Source organism: Odocoileus virginianus, chromosome 34 (assembly GCF_023699985.2).
Source record: "Odocoileus virginianus isolate 20LAN1187 ecotype Illinois chromosome 34, Ovbor_1.2, whole genome shotgun sequence".
NCBI lineage: Eukaryota > Metazoa > Chordata > Mammalia > Artiodactyla > Cervidae > Odocoileus > Odocoileus virginianus.
In genome coordinates, this window is record NC_069707.1 from 14,687,719 (window position 1) to 14,704,521 (window position 16,803).

The window sequence follows — 16,803 nt, forward strand, 5'->3', positions numbered from 1 at the left end:
GGACAAAGAAGTCACTGGGGCTGCTGCTGGCGCATGAGTGAATTTTGCAGAGTTTTCAAAGGGAATTTAAAACGTCTTAGCGTTAAAGGAAATTTACAAATGTAACCGTGAGCTGTGTGTTAGTGATCACTCTGAGTTTTATAGGAACGTGAAAAGATGAAAAAGTTCATTTTCTCCTTTTGAGCAAAGAATGAGCTCAAGAGAAGCAATAGTTCCTAATGGAATTAAAGGATTATATTAATGAATATCACAGAATTTGGATGTTATCTAGTTAAAAACCTCGTTAATTAGGACTTTAAAATCTGGACTTAATGACAATTTAAATAGAAGCTGGGCTGAACTTGACATGGCTAAGCAAAGCTTTATGGGAAAGAAGAACTGTGAATAATAGAAATAACATAACAAAATTAAGCAAGCTTCAATCATATGTGTGATTTTTTTTTTTAATTTTTGAATCCACTTGTTCAACAGGTCCCCTAAAAGGCTGTTTCAGGTCACTAGGAAAAGGAGAGAGGAGGTGAGAGAGGAGGCGGGGCCAGGAAAGCAACAGTCAATATTTATCATTGCTATTGGCCAGACAGTGTGTTAAAGACTTCATAACATTTTTTTTTTCATTTAAGGTTTACAGCAAACAATACCCTTAAGAGGCAGATCTGGTTACAGGCCTAGCAACTCTTATCTGCAATTCCAAAATCCAAAAAGATCTGAAAGCTGAGTGGTTTTTTTTTTTTCCCCAAAACTCATTGGCTGGCAAAGCTTGACCTGACAGGATGTGGCAACGAACCCTGACCTGAAGTGACCGAGGCTCTTCACAGTCCTGGTGGATCCCAAGAAGCCGAGCTGCTCACGGCTTTTGCCCCAGAAGATGAACGTGGTTGATTATGGAAAGCTCACCGGAACCCACTGAGGAGTAACGTGTACAGGTCCTTTCTCCACTACCTTCCTGGGGACTGTGTGACATTTCTAAATGCTGAAAACATCTGAATTCGAAAACCGCAGCAGACAAATTGTATACAGAAGAACCTGTCTGCAGCACAGGAATATTGACACAGAGGCAGAAAACGGACAGACGGACACAGCGTGAGAAGGGGAGGTTGGGACGGAACGGAGTACATTGACATGTATACACATTGCTGTTGTCGTTCAGTCACTAAGTCGTGTCTGACTCTGTGACCCCATGGGCTGCCCCACGCCAGGCTTCCCTGTCCTTCACCATCTCCGGGAGTTTGCTCAAACTCATATCCACCGAGTCAGTGATGCCATCCAGCCATCTCATCCTCTGTTGCCCCCTTCTCCTCCCGCCCTCAATCTTTCCCAGTATATACACTATCGTGTGTAACATAGCTAGCTGGAGGGAAGCTACCGTATAGCACAGGGAATTCAACTCACTGTTCTCTGAAGACATAGAGACTGGGATGGAGGTGAGGTGGGAGGGATATATGTATACACAGGGCTGACGCACGTAGTTGCATAGCAGAAAGTAAGACAACACTGCAAAGCAATTACACTCCAATTAAAAAAAGAAAAGGAAAACAAAAGCTCACAGCAGGCCCCAAGGGTTTCAGATAGCGGTGTGGACCCTGCACTGTCCCTATACAGTAGGCCAGGAAAAAAAATCTCAGAGGCTGTCCTCTCAGGAACCTCACATCTGGAGCAAGTGAGCGTGCAGTAGAGACAAAATTCAGCGCGGGTAGAGCTGCGTCCAGAACCCACATCATTCACAAGGAGATGTGACTTCAAAAATATAATATATAATTGAAAGTAGGATTCTTTACCACTGAGCCACCTGGGGATCCCTGAAAGTAGTACAAGCACATTTAAAGGCTACTTTTAAGTAACTTGGGCCTCCCTGGCAGCTCAGATGATAAAGAATCTGCCTGCAATGCAGGAGACCCAGGTTTGATCCCTGGGCTAGGAAGGTCCTCCGGAGAAGGGAATGGCAATCCACTCCAGTATTCTTGCCTGGAGAATTCCACGGACCGAGGAGCCTGGCGGACTAGGGTCCACGGTGTCGCAAAGAGTTTGATACGATGGGGCCACTAATGCTTGGGGAAGAAACACTTTGACTAACTCAGACAACTCACTCACTGAATATGCTAAATGAAGGACTGACTGTCCTTAAGAAGCTTGTAAGCCTCCAACCCCCACTCACCTGTTTCCCGCTCTCTTCCTGGCTGCCCATTTCTCGAATCCTCTCCAGAATGGCATTCTCCGAGGGCCTAAGTGTGCCTGAGCTGCCCCTCAGCACGGCTGCTATCTTCTCCCTAAATGAGGAGAGCTCCGTCTCGGAGGCCGCGGTTGCCTCCAGACTGGCCTTCAAACTCTTCTCCAGCTCCAAAGAGCTCCTCTTCAAGAGGCTCAGCTCCTGCTTTGAGGCATCCCAGACCCGCTGACCAGCAAGCAGCCTTTCTTGGAAGAACTTAACTTCCCTTTCAAGAGCTTCTTTGGCCTCCATGGCACCAAGCAAGTCCTAAAATAATTACGGAAAGTGAAGACAATAGCATTAGTAGCCAACGAGGAGAGGCTGCACTTGCTTCTCGTTTATCTTGCTTACGGATGACTTCAAGGAGCTAGGGTTAAATGCTCATTCCAGTCTTCATTCTAGCTGCCCTATCCTCTCTTCATAAAGACATTAAATTGCAAACCTATGTTAGGTGAATTTAAGTGTCTGAAAAAGAGAAGGGATATAAAAGCAGGGCTAGAGAACTGAACTGTGGACAGTTTGGGGGAGGAAAAGGTAGGATATATTGAGAGAGTAGCATGGAAACATAGACACTACCATAAAATAGATAGCCAGTGGGAATGTGCTTTATGACTCAGGGAGCTCAAATCGGGGCTCTGTGACAACCTAGAAGGGTGGGATGGAGTAGAAGGTGGGAGGAAGGCTCAAGAGGGAGGGGGCATGTGTATACCTGTGGCTGATTCATGTTGACCTATGGCAGAAACCAACACAACACTGAAAAGCAATTATCCTTCAATTAACAATAAATACATTTCTTAAAAAATAAGTGGGAAAAAATCTGGCCTAGGGACGAAAAAAAAGGAAACTGACATATAAGACTTTTCTCTAGGGACCTCTGGAGAGATTTAATAAAAGCAAATCACTGGCCAACATACTAGTAGATTTGATCCATATATAGAATATGTTTACAGGGCTATGAGTTCTCAAGCTTGGTACAGATGGAAATTGATGTTGAGGAAACAGTCAACTCTCAGAGTCCTAATTAGCTGCTAAAAATTATTTGAATGAAGGTAAGTAATAGAGTAGAATTATCATAAAGCATCATTGTATAAAAGAGAGTAAGACCATTCTTCCAATAGTCATTGACTGTGTATCTCCCTGTCTGATAAAGACAATACTAATGCTGGTAGGCCCTGAAGAAATAAAATGGGAAGGAATAGTCAGTTTTTGGGTGGGAGGATTAAAAATGGAGAGAGAGAACCATACTGAGAAGAATAACTTTAAAGAATATGTATGCTTAGGTATGTAAAAATAAAGGGCACTGAGAAAGTTACCAGTGCATCTACTTCTATTTACTATATCTAGGATGGTCCAAAGAGGCATCAAAAGGATATCCTTAAAATTCATTAAAAAAAAAAGTTTGTTGACATCAAGTTCCAAATTAAATTAATTCACATCAAAAAAAGATTATGGAAATTAGTTCCTGAAATGCTTTGCTTTTCTGGCTCCCGGCAACTGTTCCATTTCTCCACTCCCTTTCCAAACCAGTCCTTTTTGCAGAGAAGCCCCATTACCACTGCAAATTAAATCGTATGAAGAGTCAAGGACACTTTATCACAAATACAATACTTTAATACTTTAACAATTTACAATACTTTAATACTTTACAGATTTATTTTCAGATAGTAATACAATATCTGTTCAACTAGAATAACATTCTAATCTAGCATCAGCATTGGTGACAATAAATTGAAGTTTATTGCCATGTGTTAACTTAGAAATTGCAATCTAATGTGTGGTTAGAAAACTGAGTCCTGGGGACTTGCCCAGTGGTCCAGTGGTTAAGACTCCAAACTCCCAATGCAGGGGGCCAGGGTGCAATCCCCAGTCAGTGAACCAGATCCTGCACACCACGACTAAAGATCCCGCGTGCTGCAACTAAGCCTTGGTGCAGTCAAATAAATATTTTTTTTAAAAAAGAAAGAAAATTGAGGTCTTAAATTTGATGACACAGTGATGAAAGTTAATCCTAATCCCCTCAGAATCCTAAAACCCAGTAGGAAGTTATATATCAACTTTTACATTGAAAGAAAGTCCCTAATGCAAAAGAGGAGCCTTTCCATGACCAGTGGAGAGATATTTTTAACCAAGAATTTACAAAAGTTCCTAAAAATATACAGAAAACATATCAGACATTTGAGTACTATAGACTTACTGTCAGTTTGGAATAAACTAATCAATTGGCAGCTTACACCGAGAGACCAATAAACACAATTAAAATATTTCAGCTATGAGAAACTTTTTCCACTCCGATATCAGACTGTTGTCTCACTGCCTTAGAGACCATGGCCAAAACAGTCCTCTTTAACAAATCCGGAGTACTAATGCTTATGTCTAATAAAATCAGAAAATTCCTTCATGGTCACAGAATATAGTGGCACATGGCAGCAGCTCAGATTTTTTCTTTTTCTGGACATATCTCAGCTCAGTTAACTATATACTGTTTCTCTTATGAAATGCAGAAACTTGGGAGCCAGCGACCAGGCCTCGGGGACCTACTCCCCCAGCACTCTGATTAAGTGCTTCAGAATTCAGGGGGCACAGGGCTGAATGGCTGGAAACAGATGTCCTCGGACAGCAAATGCAATTACTAATAGAGCTTGAAGCAGGAGACAGCGGCTGGAGTGGAGTCTGGTTGCACAGCTACCTCAAGGATAGACTGAAGTAATGTGACATTTGTGTCACCGGCCAGGATCCAGGGATGCTGTCAGACCACACTGACACACAGAACAAGAAATAACTAGCTCTCTCAGAGCAAAATCAGGACAGACTTCCCAGAGGGAACTGCATGGGCAAATGAGGACAGATGCTATGGAAATAGTGATGGGAATCACTTAAACAAAATTTTTTTCTTAATTTATTTACTTTTAGTTGAAGGATAATTGCTTGACAATATTGTGTTGGTTTCTACCATATATCAACATGAATCAGCCATAGGTGTACATATGTTCCCTCCTTTTACAGTCTCCCTCCCATCTCCTACCCCAGCCTACCCCTCTAGGTTGTCACAGAGCCCCAGTTTGAGTTCCCTGAGGCATTCAGCACCTTCTCACTGGCTATCTATTTTACGTATGTTAGTGTATATGTAACAAATCTTTAGCTTCAGATCTAGTAATGCAACGGATGTATAATGATCCTTTCATGACTACTTGTAGCAAAAACATTTGTAAATAATATGATCAAGGCATTCATTTTAACGTCCCAGTTAAATGCATGAAGTAATGAAATCATTCAAAGGTTTGTGTTTTTAAAACATATGCATTCCTATTATGATATTTCTAACCATCCTATGGCTTTGGATATGCCTGAGATCAAACTGCCTCTCAGAACAAAAATGACTGATTATCATCAGGGTAGAGAACCTCTGGCTTGAGCTTAATTCATCCAACCCTAGACAATTCTCATAAAACTAAAAATTACTTGGTTATTTCTACCTACTGCAGTTAATATTAACAAACTCAGAAATTTCCCCAAATATGCCCTCTCATGCATTTCTGGTGATAGTGTGAATAGGTATAATTTTGGCATAAATACCTAAAAGATGTAATATGCACAATATCCTTTGGCCCTGTAATTCCATGATCTGTTAGAGAAGAAGCTGCACAGTAACATTTTACTTCAAAATGAGGAAGACCTTTCCTAGATCTGAGCTGTCCCAGTGGCATCATCAACCTTGGAAAATAACAAGAATTCAGTTTAAATTTGAAATTCTCATTATTGACAAACTCAATACAAGTTAACAATGAATTAAACTGTCCACGAGGCCAGTGTGTTCCTGGGCTTCACTTCAGTACTGCAAAACACTCTGCCCTAACCTGGTCGGACGGTGCCTGGAGGACCATGGACAGTTCCCAGTTGAAATTTAAAGGGGTACATAGTCAAAATGGATTGGGTTCTGCATCACACACTAGGATTAGATCCATAATAAAAATATTTACATGACCATGTTATTTTTAACTCTGTTTCAATTTATTGTAAATGTGTTGAATGAACCTAAAGACAAAGCACTGAAGACTTATAGTTACAGAACAGAATGTAAATATTATACAACTTGACAAGGTAAATATAATGATATAATAAAAACTGTCAAATGAATGAGGGGAGAAAAAAGTAGGTAGCATTAAATTCATCTTATTTCATAGCAGAACATCCAAAAAAGTACTATTTTAGGTTATCAGGTATAGTATTGTTTTAAAGTCTTAATGGTAATATTAGAAGTTAAAATGAGAGTGTAAAACTATGGCTAGAAGTGGAAGGAGAGATGATTCTTAATTTTACTTCAGAGTCTTATGAACATTCTAAAGTTTTTATAATATGAGCAGATATTATTTCAGTGTTCATTTACATCTTAATGCCTCACCATTTTAGAATCCTCCCTCTAGCTTATTAGCACCAGGTTGCAGACGCATCCACCATCCTGTTGGCATCAGGACTGGGGTGTCTCAGCCCAAGTAGCTAGCTGGGCAGGGATACAGCATCACCACTAGGCTGGCTGCCTTAGGACCCCATGATTCCCTAACCCATACATCAGAGCGCCCACCAGTGCACCTCACTAGCCCTGGGACCCCCGGGACCTTACTTGGCTGCAGGAACCAGCCCCACTCACCAGCAGACAGACACCAGACCCAGGACCACCATAACCCAGGAGTCTGCCATATCAGGACCCAGCCCCCACATGAAGGAGCCAACACTGGCTCTGGGACACACTGCGCCACTTGGCCAGCTCAAATTCCTAGAAGCACACAATCTTCCCAGACTGGGTAAGGAAGAAATAGAAAACATGAACAGACTAAACACCAGTAATAAAACTGAATCAGTAATTTTAAAACTTCTCATAAACAAAAATTCAGGATCAGGTGGCTTCATAGGTGAATTCTACCAAACATTTAGAGAAGAGTTAACACCTATCCTTCTCAAATTCTTTCAAAAAAAAAAAATACTGCAAAGGAAGGAACACTTCCAAACTCATTTTCAAGGCCAGCATTATCCTGATACCAAAACCAGACAAAAACATCACTAAAAAGAAAATCACAAACCAATATTACTGATAAACATACATGTAAAAAAACCTCAACAAAATACTAGCAAATCAATTTTAACAATACATTAAGAGGATCATACACTATGATCAAGTGGGGTTTATCCCATGGATGCAAGAATGATTCAATGTCATACAGTACATTAATAAATTGAAAAATAAATATCATATAATTATCTCAATAGATGCAAAAAAGATTTTGACAGAATTCAACATCCACTTAAGATAAAAACTCTCCATAAAGTGGGCATAGATGAAACATACCTCAACATAAAGAAGGCCATATATGTCACCTAACATCCCACTCAATGGTGAAAATCTGAAATCATTTCTTCTAAGATTAACAACAGATAAAGGTGCTCACTCTAGTTACTTTTACTCAATGTAGTATTGGAGATCTTAGCCACAGCAATTGGACAAGAAAAATATATAAAACAATATAAACTGGAAAGAAACAGGTAAAACTATCATGGCATAATACTAATACATAAAAAATTCTAAAGATGTCAACCAAAAAACTACTGGGACTCATTAATGAGTTCAGGAAAGTTGCAGGATATAAAATTAATATGAAAAATCTGTTGCATTTCTACACACTAACAACAAACTATCAGGAAGAGAAATCAAGAAAGCTATCTCATTTACAATTGGCTCAGAAAGAATAAATACCTAGATATAAATCTGAGGAGGTAAAAGACCTGCATTCAGAAGACTATAAGACACTGATTAAGAAACCAAAGATGATAGAAACAGATAGAAAAATATACCATGCTCAAGGATTGAAATAATTAATAGTTAAAATAACCATACCACCCAAGGCAATCTACAAATTCAATGCAATCTCTATCAAAGTACCAAAGGTAGTTTTCACAGAACTAGAACAAATGATTCTAAAATTTTTAGGGGAATTCAGAAGACCTCAGACAGTCACAACAATCTTGAGAAAGAAGAACAAAGCTGGAGGTATCATGCTCCCTGATTTCAAAGTATTACTGCAAAGCAACAGTAATCAAAATAGTATGGTACTGGCACAAAAACAGATACATAGATCAATGGAATAAAATAGAAACCCCAGAAATAAACTCACATTTATATGAGTTTACTATATTACTAGAGGGATGGGCAATTAATCTGCAACAAAGGAGAAAGAATATAATATGGGGAAAACACAGCCTCTGTAATAAATGTTGCTAGGTAAACTGCACAGCTACATCCAAAAGAATCAAACTGGAGTACTTCCTCAAACCCTGAACAACAATAAATTCAAAATGGATTAAAGACTTAAATGTTAAGATCTGAAACCACAAAACTTCTGGAAAAAAATACAGCAGTATGCTCTTTGACATAAGTCTTACTAATATTTTTTGAACCTGTCTCCTCAGGCAAGGGAAACAAATTCAAAAATAAATAAATGGAATCTCCATATGTTCTCCATAATGGTTGTATCAGTTTACATTCCCACCACCAGTGTAAGAGGGTTCCCTTTTCTCCACATCCTCTTTAGTATTTACTGTTTGTTATTTTTTTTTTTTTTTGATGATAGCCATTTTGACTGGTGTGAGGTGATACCTCATTGTAGTTTTGATTTGAATTTCTCTAATAATTAGATCATGGCATCTGGTCCCATCACTTCATGGCAAATAGATGGGGAAACATTGTCAGACTTTATTTTTTTGAGATCCAAAATCACTGCAGATGGTGACTGCAGCCATGAAATTAAAAGACTCTTACTCCTTGGAAGGAAAGTTATGACCAACCTAGATAGCATATTAAAAAGCAGAGACATTACTTTGCCAACAAAGATCCGTCTGGTCAAGGCTATGGTTTTTCCCGTGGTCATGTATGGATGTGAGAGTTGGACTGTGAAGAAAGCTGAGCGCCAAAAAATTGATGCTTTTGAACTGTGGTGTTGGAGAAGACGCTTGAGAGTCCCTTGGACTGCAAGGAGATCCAACCAGTCCATCCTAAAGGAGATCAGTCCTGGGTGTTCACTGGAAGGACTGATGCTGAAGCTGAAACTCTAATACTTTGGCCACCTCATGCGAAGAGTTGACTCATTGGAAAAGACCCTGATGCTGGGAGGGATTGGGGGAAGGAGGAGAAGGGGACGACAGAGGATGAGATGGCTGGATGGCATCACCGACTCAATGGACATGAGTTTGAGTAAACCCCGGGAGTTGGTGATGGACAGGGAGGCCTGGCGTGCTGCAGTGCATGGGGTCACAAAGAGTCGGACACGACTGAGCAACTGAACTGAACTGAACTGAATAATTAGTGATGCTGAGCACCTTTTCATGTGTTTGTTGGCCATCTGGAGAAATATCTGTTCAGGCCTTCTAAGGAAAATGATACTGATGAACCTATTTGCAGGGAAGGAATGGAGCTCCAAGGATGTAGAGAATGGACTTGTGGACACAGTGGGAGAGGGAGAGAGTGGGACGAATGGAGAAAGTAGCATTGACATATATACTATCAAGAGTAAGGTGGATAGCTGGTAAGAAGTTGCTATGTAGAGCAGGGAGCCCAGTCTGACGCTCTATATGACCTAGAGGGATGGGATGGGGGGAGGGAAGGGAGGCTACGGAGGGAGAGGATGTATATATAATTATGGCTGGTTTGTGGTGTTGTATGGCAGAAACCAACATTGTAAAAAAAATTTTTAATATAAATAAATGGGACCACATGAAACTAAAAAGCTGTTGCACAGCAAACTACCAACAAAATGAAAACGCAGCCTACTGAATAGAAGATATTTGCAAACAGTAAATCTTATGGCAGGTTAATATCCAAAATATACAAAGAACTGATATGACTCAGCATCAAGGAAAAAAAAGAAAACTCAGATTGAAAAATGGGCAGAGAATTTGAACAGACATTTTTCCAAAGAAAGACAGATGACCAATATACACATGAAAAAAACAAAGTCATAGAAAAGGAGATCAGATTTGTGGTTACCAGGGGTGGGACACAGGGGAAGGGGAAATTGGAGGAAGGCAGTCAAAAGGTACAAACTTCCACTTAAAAGATAAACAAGTATTAGGAATGCATGATAAGCATAATTAACACTGCTGTATATAACATATAGCAGTTGCTAAGAGAAAATCCTGAGAGTTCTCATCACAAGGAAAAAGCCTTTTTCTATTTATTTAATTTCTATTTCTTTAATAAGATGATGAATATTCACTAAAATTACTGTATAATTGTTTAATGATGTAAGTCAAACCATTATGCTATACATCTTAAATTTATACAGTGACATATATCAATTATATCTCAATAAAACTGGGAGAAAAAAGACAGAGCCAGGATGACAACATGAATTATAGGGATTCTAATCCTGACATGCTACAGTGAGGAAGTGTCAAACAATTAGAACTTCACAGAGAAGGTGGACCTTGTATAGAAATGAGTTCCCTGACTCTTAAGGAGTTTGAGGGGAGGATGAATGCTAAATAGAGGGGGACACTTTAAAGATGATTCCTATTTCACATAGTTAGATGATCTACATTCTATAAGGTCTTAAGGTCACTTTCAACACTGTGATTCTAGGACTGTAAAGAGATCTTTAACTTCTTTAGTAATTTACCTGTCTAATAAATTTCTCACTTCCAGGAACTCTTTCCATATGTCTGTACTCTTAAAATAACCATATGTTTATTTTAATCCCTAGATAAAAGTAAATAATGAGGAAAAGGAAATTAAAACACTGAGCATCAATTATGTGCTGGGCTTGTCTTAAGTACCTATGTATCCTAACAATAGTTGTAAGAGATAGACATTTAAATTATTTTCCAATTTCACACACAAAGAAATTGAAGTTCAAAGAGGTAAAGTCACATGCCTGAGAGCACACAGTCAAACAATTCTGGAACCTCAAAAAAAGCCCGAGAGCCTGGCCTCTTAGCCACTCTGCTCACTGTGTCTGTCTTATCCTCTTCCTTCTTACAAACACTGCTGCAGGACAACAAGCCAAGAAAGCATTAGGAACATCCTTCCAAACCAAGCTTGCTGACTCCAAAACCAATATGCTTTCCTAGCTTCAATTCTGGCCACTAGAGTCAAAGAACATGTGGACAGTGTGAAGGAAAATAAGCAGTTTTAAATCCATTATGTAAGTTTAATTCCTGATTCATTGATGGAGACGTCTAGTCTATGGCAAATGTACATGTCTAACGTAGATAAAATGACTCCTTTTCTCAGCCTTAGATTATTTCAAGACAACAAAAAGAAGAGGTGCCAAGCTTCAATACTTTTTTAAATGTACTGCAATTTTTAACCGTTAAAGATTTTCAAATAATATATCTTCCATACGTATAATAAACCCCCTGGATTTTTATTGGGGAAATTTTCATAAAGTAACAAAAAATCATTAAGAAAATAAGAAAAGCTGAGTTTGGTAGAAACAGCTCCCCAGCCCTTCAGAAACTTCTTTCTCTGCAGTTGTTCAGGACTTTACTAGTAAAGTAAGTTTCCTACCCCAAAAACAGAGCTTTAGAAAGCATTATGAAGGTTCTCTCTGAGACCGTTAACGTGTCAGTAAAACCACTTGACAGTGTTTTTCAGTAGTAAATCTCTGGAGTCATAATCCCATGAATGAGCACTTTATTAAAGACCTCAAGCTTTTTATTGCCCATATTTTTTATAACTTTTATTATTTTGGCAGGAACTTGATCCCAAAGTGAATGTGTTTCACAAGTCTGAACAACATTGCATCATCGGTCATTTACAAGGCTAAAGACACTTACATAAGAAGAGGAATAAATTCTATACTTCTTAATGTGCTCTTACAACATATTGTCATTTCCTACTGCTCATTTCCAAAAATGCATTTTATAGACAAACTCAATTCTTCACAATTTTCTAGGCTTGAAAAGTTAGTAACTACTATCTATAATCAAATTAACGTCATTCATTCACTGAGGAACTTTTCACAGCTACTTATCTTTATTGTTCCCCTCACAAATAATTTTCGGCGCCAGACTTGTATGTAGGAAGTAGCTGTGAATCTATATAAAAAGGGGATTACTGTTAAAAGTAAGACAACGTAATGACCAGGGTTCAAATCCTTTGCCACTTAATAGCTGTGCAAACTGAGCAAAGTACATAACCTCTCTGAGCACCTCGCAAAATGACTATGCTAATGGCAAGTGATTGGCATTGTGGTTCAGTCACTCAGTCATGTCCGACTCTTTGCAACCCCATGGACTGCAGCACGCCAGACTTCCCTGTCCAACACCATCTCCCAGAGTTTGCTCAAACTCATGTTCATTGAGTTGGTGAGGCCATCCAACCATCCTGTCCTCTGTCATCCCCTTCTCCTGTCTTCAATTGTTCCCAGTATCCAGGTCTTTTCTAATGAATCAGCTCTTCACATCAGGTGGTCAAAGTACTGGAGCGTCAGCGTCAGCATCGGTCCTTCCAACAAATATTCAGGTTTGATTTCCTTTAGGATTGACTGGTTTTATCTCCTTGCAGTCCAAGGGACTCTCAAGAGTCTTCTCCAACACCACAGTTCAAAAGCATCAATTCTTCAGCACTCAGCTTTCTTTATAGTCCAACTCTCACATCCATACATGAACTACTGGAAAAACCATAGCTTTGAGTAGATGAACCTTTGTCAGCAAAATATTGTCTCTGCTTTTTAATATGCTGTCTGTATTTGTCATAGCTTTTCTTCTAAGGAGCAAACGTCTTTTAATTTCATGGCTGCAGTCACCATCTGCAGTGATTTTGGAGTCCAAGAAAATAAAGTCTGTCATTGTTTCCATTGTTTCCCCATCTATTTGCCATGGAGTGATGGAACTGGATGCCATGATCTTAGTTTTTTGAATGTTGAGTTTTCAGCCTGCTTTTTCACTCTCCTCTTTCACCTTCATCAAGAGGCTCTTCAGTTCCTCTTCACTTTCTGCCATAAGGGTGGTGTCATCTGCATATCTGAGGTTACTGATATTTCTCCCAGCAATCTTGATTCCAGCTTGTGCTTTATCCAGCCCAGCATTTCGCATGATGTACTCTGCACATAAGTTAAATAAGCAGGGTGGCAATATACAGCCTTGACGTACTGCTTTCCCAATTTGGAACCAGTCCATTGTTCCACGTCCAGTTCTGACTATTGTTTCTTGACCTGCATACAGATTTCTCAAGAGGCAGGTAAAGTGGTCTGGTGTTCCCATCTCTTGAAGAATTTTCCACAGGTTGTTGTGATCTACACAAAGGTTTTAGCATAGCCAATAAGGCAGAAGTAGATGTTTTTCTGGAATTCTCTTGCTTTTTCGATAATCCAACGGATGTTGGCAATTTGATCTCTGGTTCCTCTGCCTTTTCTAAATCCAGCTTGGACATCTGGAAGTTCTCAGTTCATGTACTGTTGAAGCCTAGCTTGGAGAATTTTGAGCATTACTTTGCTAGTATGTGAAATGAGTACAATTGTGCAGTAGTTTGAACCTTCTTTGGCATTGCCCTTCTTTGGGACTGGAATGAAAGCTGACCTTCTCCAGTCCTGTGGCCACTGCTGAGTTTTCCAAATTTCCAAGTGATTGGTAAATTGTGATTATTATACTCATGATTACGGAAAGTACTATAGTAAAAACTCTGAGAGTCTTAAATTTCACTAAGAAAGTTTACTTATAGGTAAAATACTGAAAGTTCATTTTCAAATATTCTTGTTTATATTTCTAAGACAAAGCAAATGAGTAAATATTATTATTAGGATCCAAAAGATTACCAATATAAAGTAAAAGGATATTAAGAAAACTCTAAAATATTACTTTTAATTAAAAATATGAGAATTACACAGAACTTTCCTCAATGTGATGTGGCAGCGTGGATGGGAGGGGTTTTGAGGGAGAACAGATACATGCATATGTATTACTGAATCCCTTCACTGTTCATCTGAAACTATCACAGTATTGTTAATCAGCTATACTCCAATACCAAATAAAAAGTTCCAAAAAGTACCAGCATTAATTCATTTCTAAAAAAAGTATTTCTAGCTCTATCCACTAAAAGCAATGACATCCCAGTAGCAATGAGCACACGTAGAGCCTGAATCTTGGTTGCTAAGCACTATTCCCCAGTAAAAGGAGCCAAAACTCCATAGAGAAGAGGCTGATTTTAGTTCTGTGGTCTGAAAATTGTAAGTGAGCCTAAGATATCATCTTCTGTTGAAAAGCATGGAAGCATTGAAAGACTAAAGGAGTCAAGTTATAAGGTCACAGAGACCATCTTGCAGGGACCCCTGGCCAAACATGGAGGATTTGGAAAGCCAAAAGGATAACTGACTATTCATAGTAAGTAAATAAAAATCCATGTGTCCATAGAATTGAAAATAAAAAGAAAGAAAATAAAAAGCTTTTCTTTAGGAAGAATGTTGACTAATAAGTAGAAGGAATGATGAAATTAGAATATTACCACTTTGCCACCCCTGATATAAATTAATCCAGGCAAGAATCAATAGATGAAAACATCATTAGGTAACTCAAGGGGGAACAGAAACAACCTGCCAATTCTCACCCCACAGATACCTTACTTGGCTGTATAAAATAAAACGTACCTTTACATTGAAGATATGGGCAATCAAACAGTTTCAGCAACAATGGAACAATCTAACACTATTTGCTTCTAATGCAAGTCAATATGAAGTTTACAACTTTATCTTTGAAATATTCCTGCCAAAAAAAGTTCAACCTGAATCCAATACTGCCTCTAAATCCAACTTTACCTGTATAGGGTATAGGTAAGCAAGTTAAATAACATCTTGAAGAAACAATCAGGCCACTGCTTTGTACTCTGTATGAGAACTCAGTAACATTTTTTTTAATGTTATTAAAAAAAAAAAACTATAAAAGGCTAAAAATAACCCAAAAAATGCAATGGATGAACCTAGAATGGACTGTAATTTGGGGAAGAAAACAGCTATAAAAGACATCCTTGTAGAAAATGATTAAATTTGAAAGTTAATATTAGATGTTTATTATCTATTGCTGTGTAAAAAATTAGCCCAGACTTAATGGCTTAACACAACAAACATCTATTATCTCACAGCTCTACGGGCCAGAAATCTGGGACTGACTTAGCTGGATGTTTCTGATTCAAGGTCTCCCATGAGGCTATAATCAAACTGTTGACCAGGGCTACTATCCTCTCAAGATTCAGCTTAAAGGGGATTCACTTCCAGTCTCAATCACATGGTAGATGATAGGCCTCAGTTCCTGGGCTCCCAGGCCATGCAACTGCCTACCTGAGTGTCGCACCATGTAACACTTGGCTTCCCTCAAAAAGCAGTGACCCAAGAGAATTCAAGAGAGTGTATCTAAGACAAAAGCCACAGTGCTTTCATAACCCAATCTCCAAAGTGAGATTCCACCACTTCTGACATACTCCGGTCACTGAAAGTGAGCCACTTCGTCCAGCCCACAAGGGGAGGGAGATTAAACTTCATCTCTCAAGCAATACAAAAAGCTTGTGGGCTTGGAAACCTCCATGGGTGATACTGTGGCATCACTGTTGACTTTTAGATGTGATAATGATATTGTGGTTATTTTGGATAATGTCCTTATTCTTATGCTTCAGTGGTCAGAAACAATACATATAATGTCTAAACCTATTTTCAAGTGATTCTGCAAATATGTGTGCATGTGTGTGTACAAGGTAATAAAGCAAATATAGAAAAACGGTAACAATTGTTGCATTTGGATGTGTAATAAAATGGATGCTCATTGTGTTCCTTCACTCTTTCTATATGTATTGGGAATTTTTCCTAAGAAAAAGCTGGAGAAAAATAATTGAGTTATTTGAATGGTATCCCTTCAAATTCCAATGTTGAAGCCCTAACATCCAGTGCACTGGTGTTTGGAGATGGGACCATTGAGGGATAATCATCTTCAGATGGAGCCATGGGGGTGGGGCCCTCATGCTAGGATTGGTGCCCTTACAAAGGACACCAGGGATCTTGCTAACTCAGTCTGCCATGTGACGATATGGCAAGACACTGGCTGTCTGCAAGCCAGGAAGAGAGCTCTTACCCCCTTGATCTTGGACTTCCCCACCTCTGGAAATATGAGAAATAAATGTCTGTTTTTTAAGCCACCCAGTGTATGGCATTTTATCATGAGAGCTGAAGCAGGCTAGGACAAGGTGTTGAAATGATTGGAGTGACTTGGTAATGGTGGTAAAAATCTTTGCCCCTTTCACAAGGTTAATGTGACAGAGGAAGAAATCTAGTGGTCAGAAGTGCTCTTTGATGCAGGCAACTGGAGAGAAATAGAAATTGTTATCGTTACTGGATCACTTTCACATTCCAACTTCCCATCTCTTCTCACCTTGGCAGTGATGTCACCATAGACATGGAAGACCTCGGGATTTCCCATGAAGATCGCTCCTTCACTGCATCCCGCCGATTCCAGAACCCCCTTCACAGCCTGCGGGACACCACTGAAACTTCACCCCTCGTAGAGCCGCTCTTAGTCAGCATTGGTCATTCCTTCATTTTAAACTCCATCTCCTTTACTCTTCAGTTTTCTCC

The 16,803-nt window shown here is 39.2% G+C and overlaps 1 protein-coding gene across 2 annotated transcripts in view; it reads right to left on the reverse strand.

The window, feature by feature from the left end:
- The window catches only part of CCDC170 (coiled-coil domain containing 170), a 90,878-nt gene that overhangs the window by 32,359 nt on the left and 41,716 nt on the right, over positions 1-16,803 (reverse strand). For both annotated transcript variants that reach the window (XM_070461622.1, XM_070461623.1), the window contains exon 6: positions 2,153-2,470. In XM_070461622.1, the coding sequence (XP_070317723.1) occupies positions 2,153-2,470 (318 nt within the window). The remainder of the gene's footprint in view (positions 1-2,152; positions 2,471-16,803) is intronic.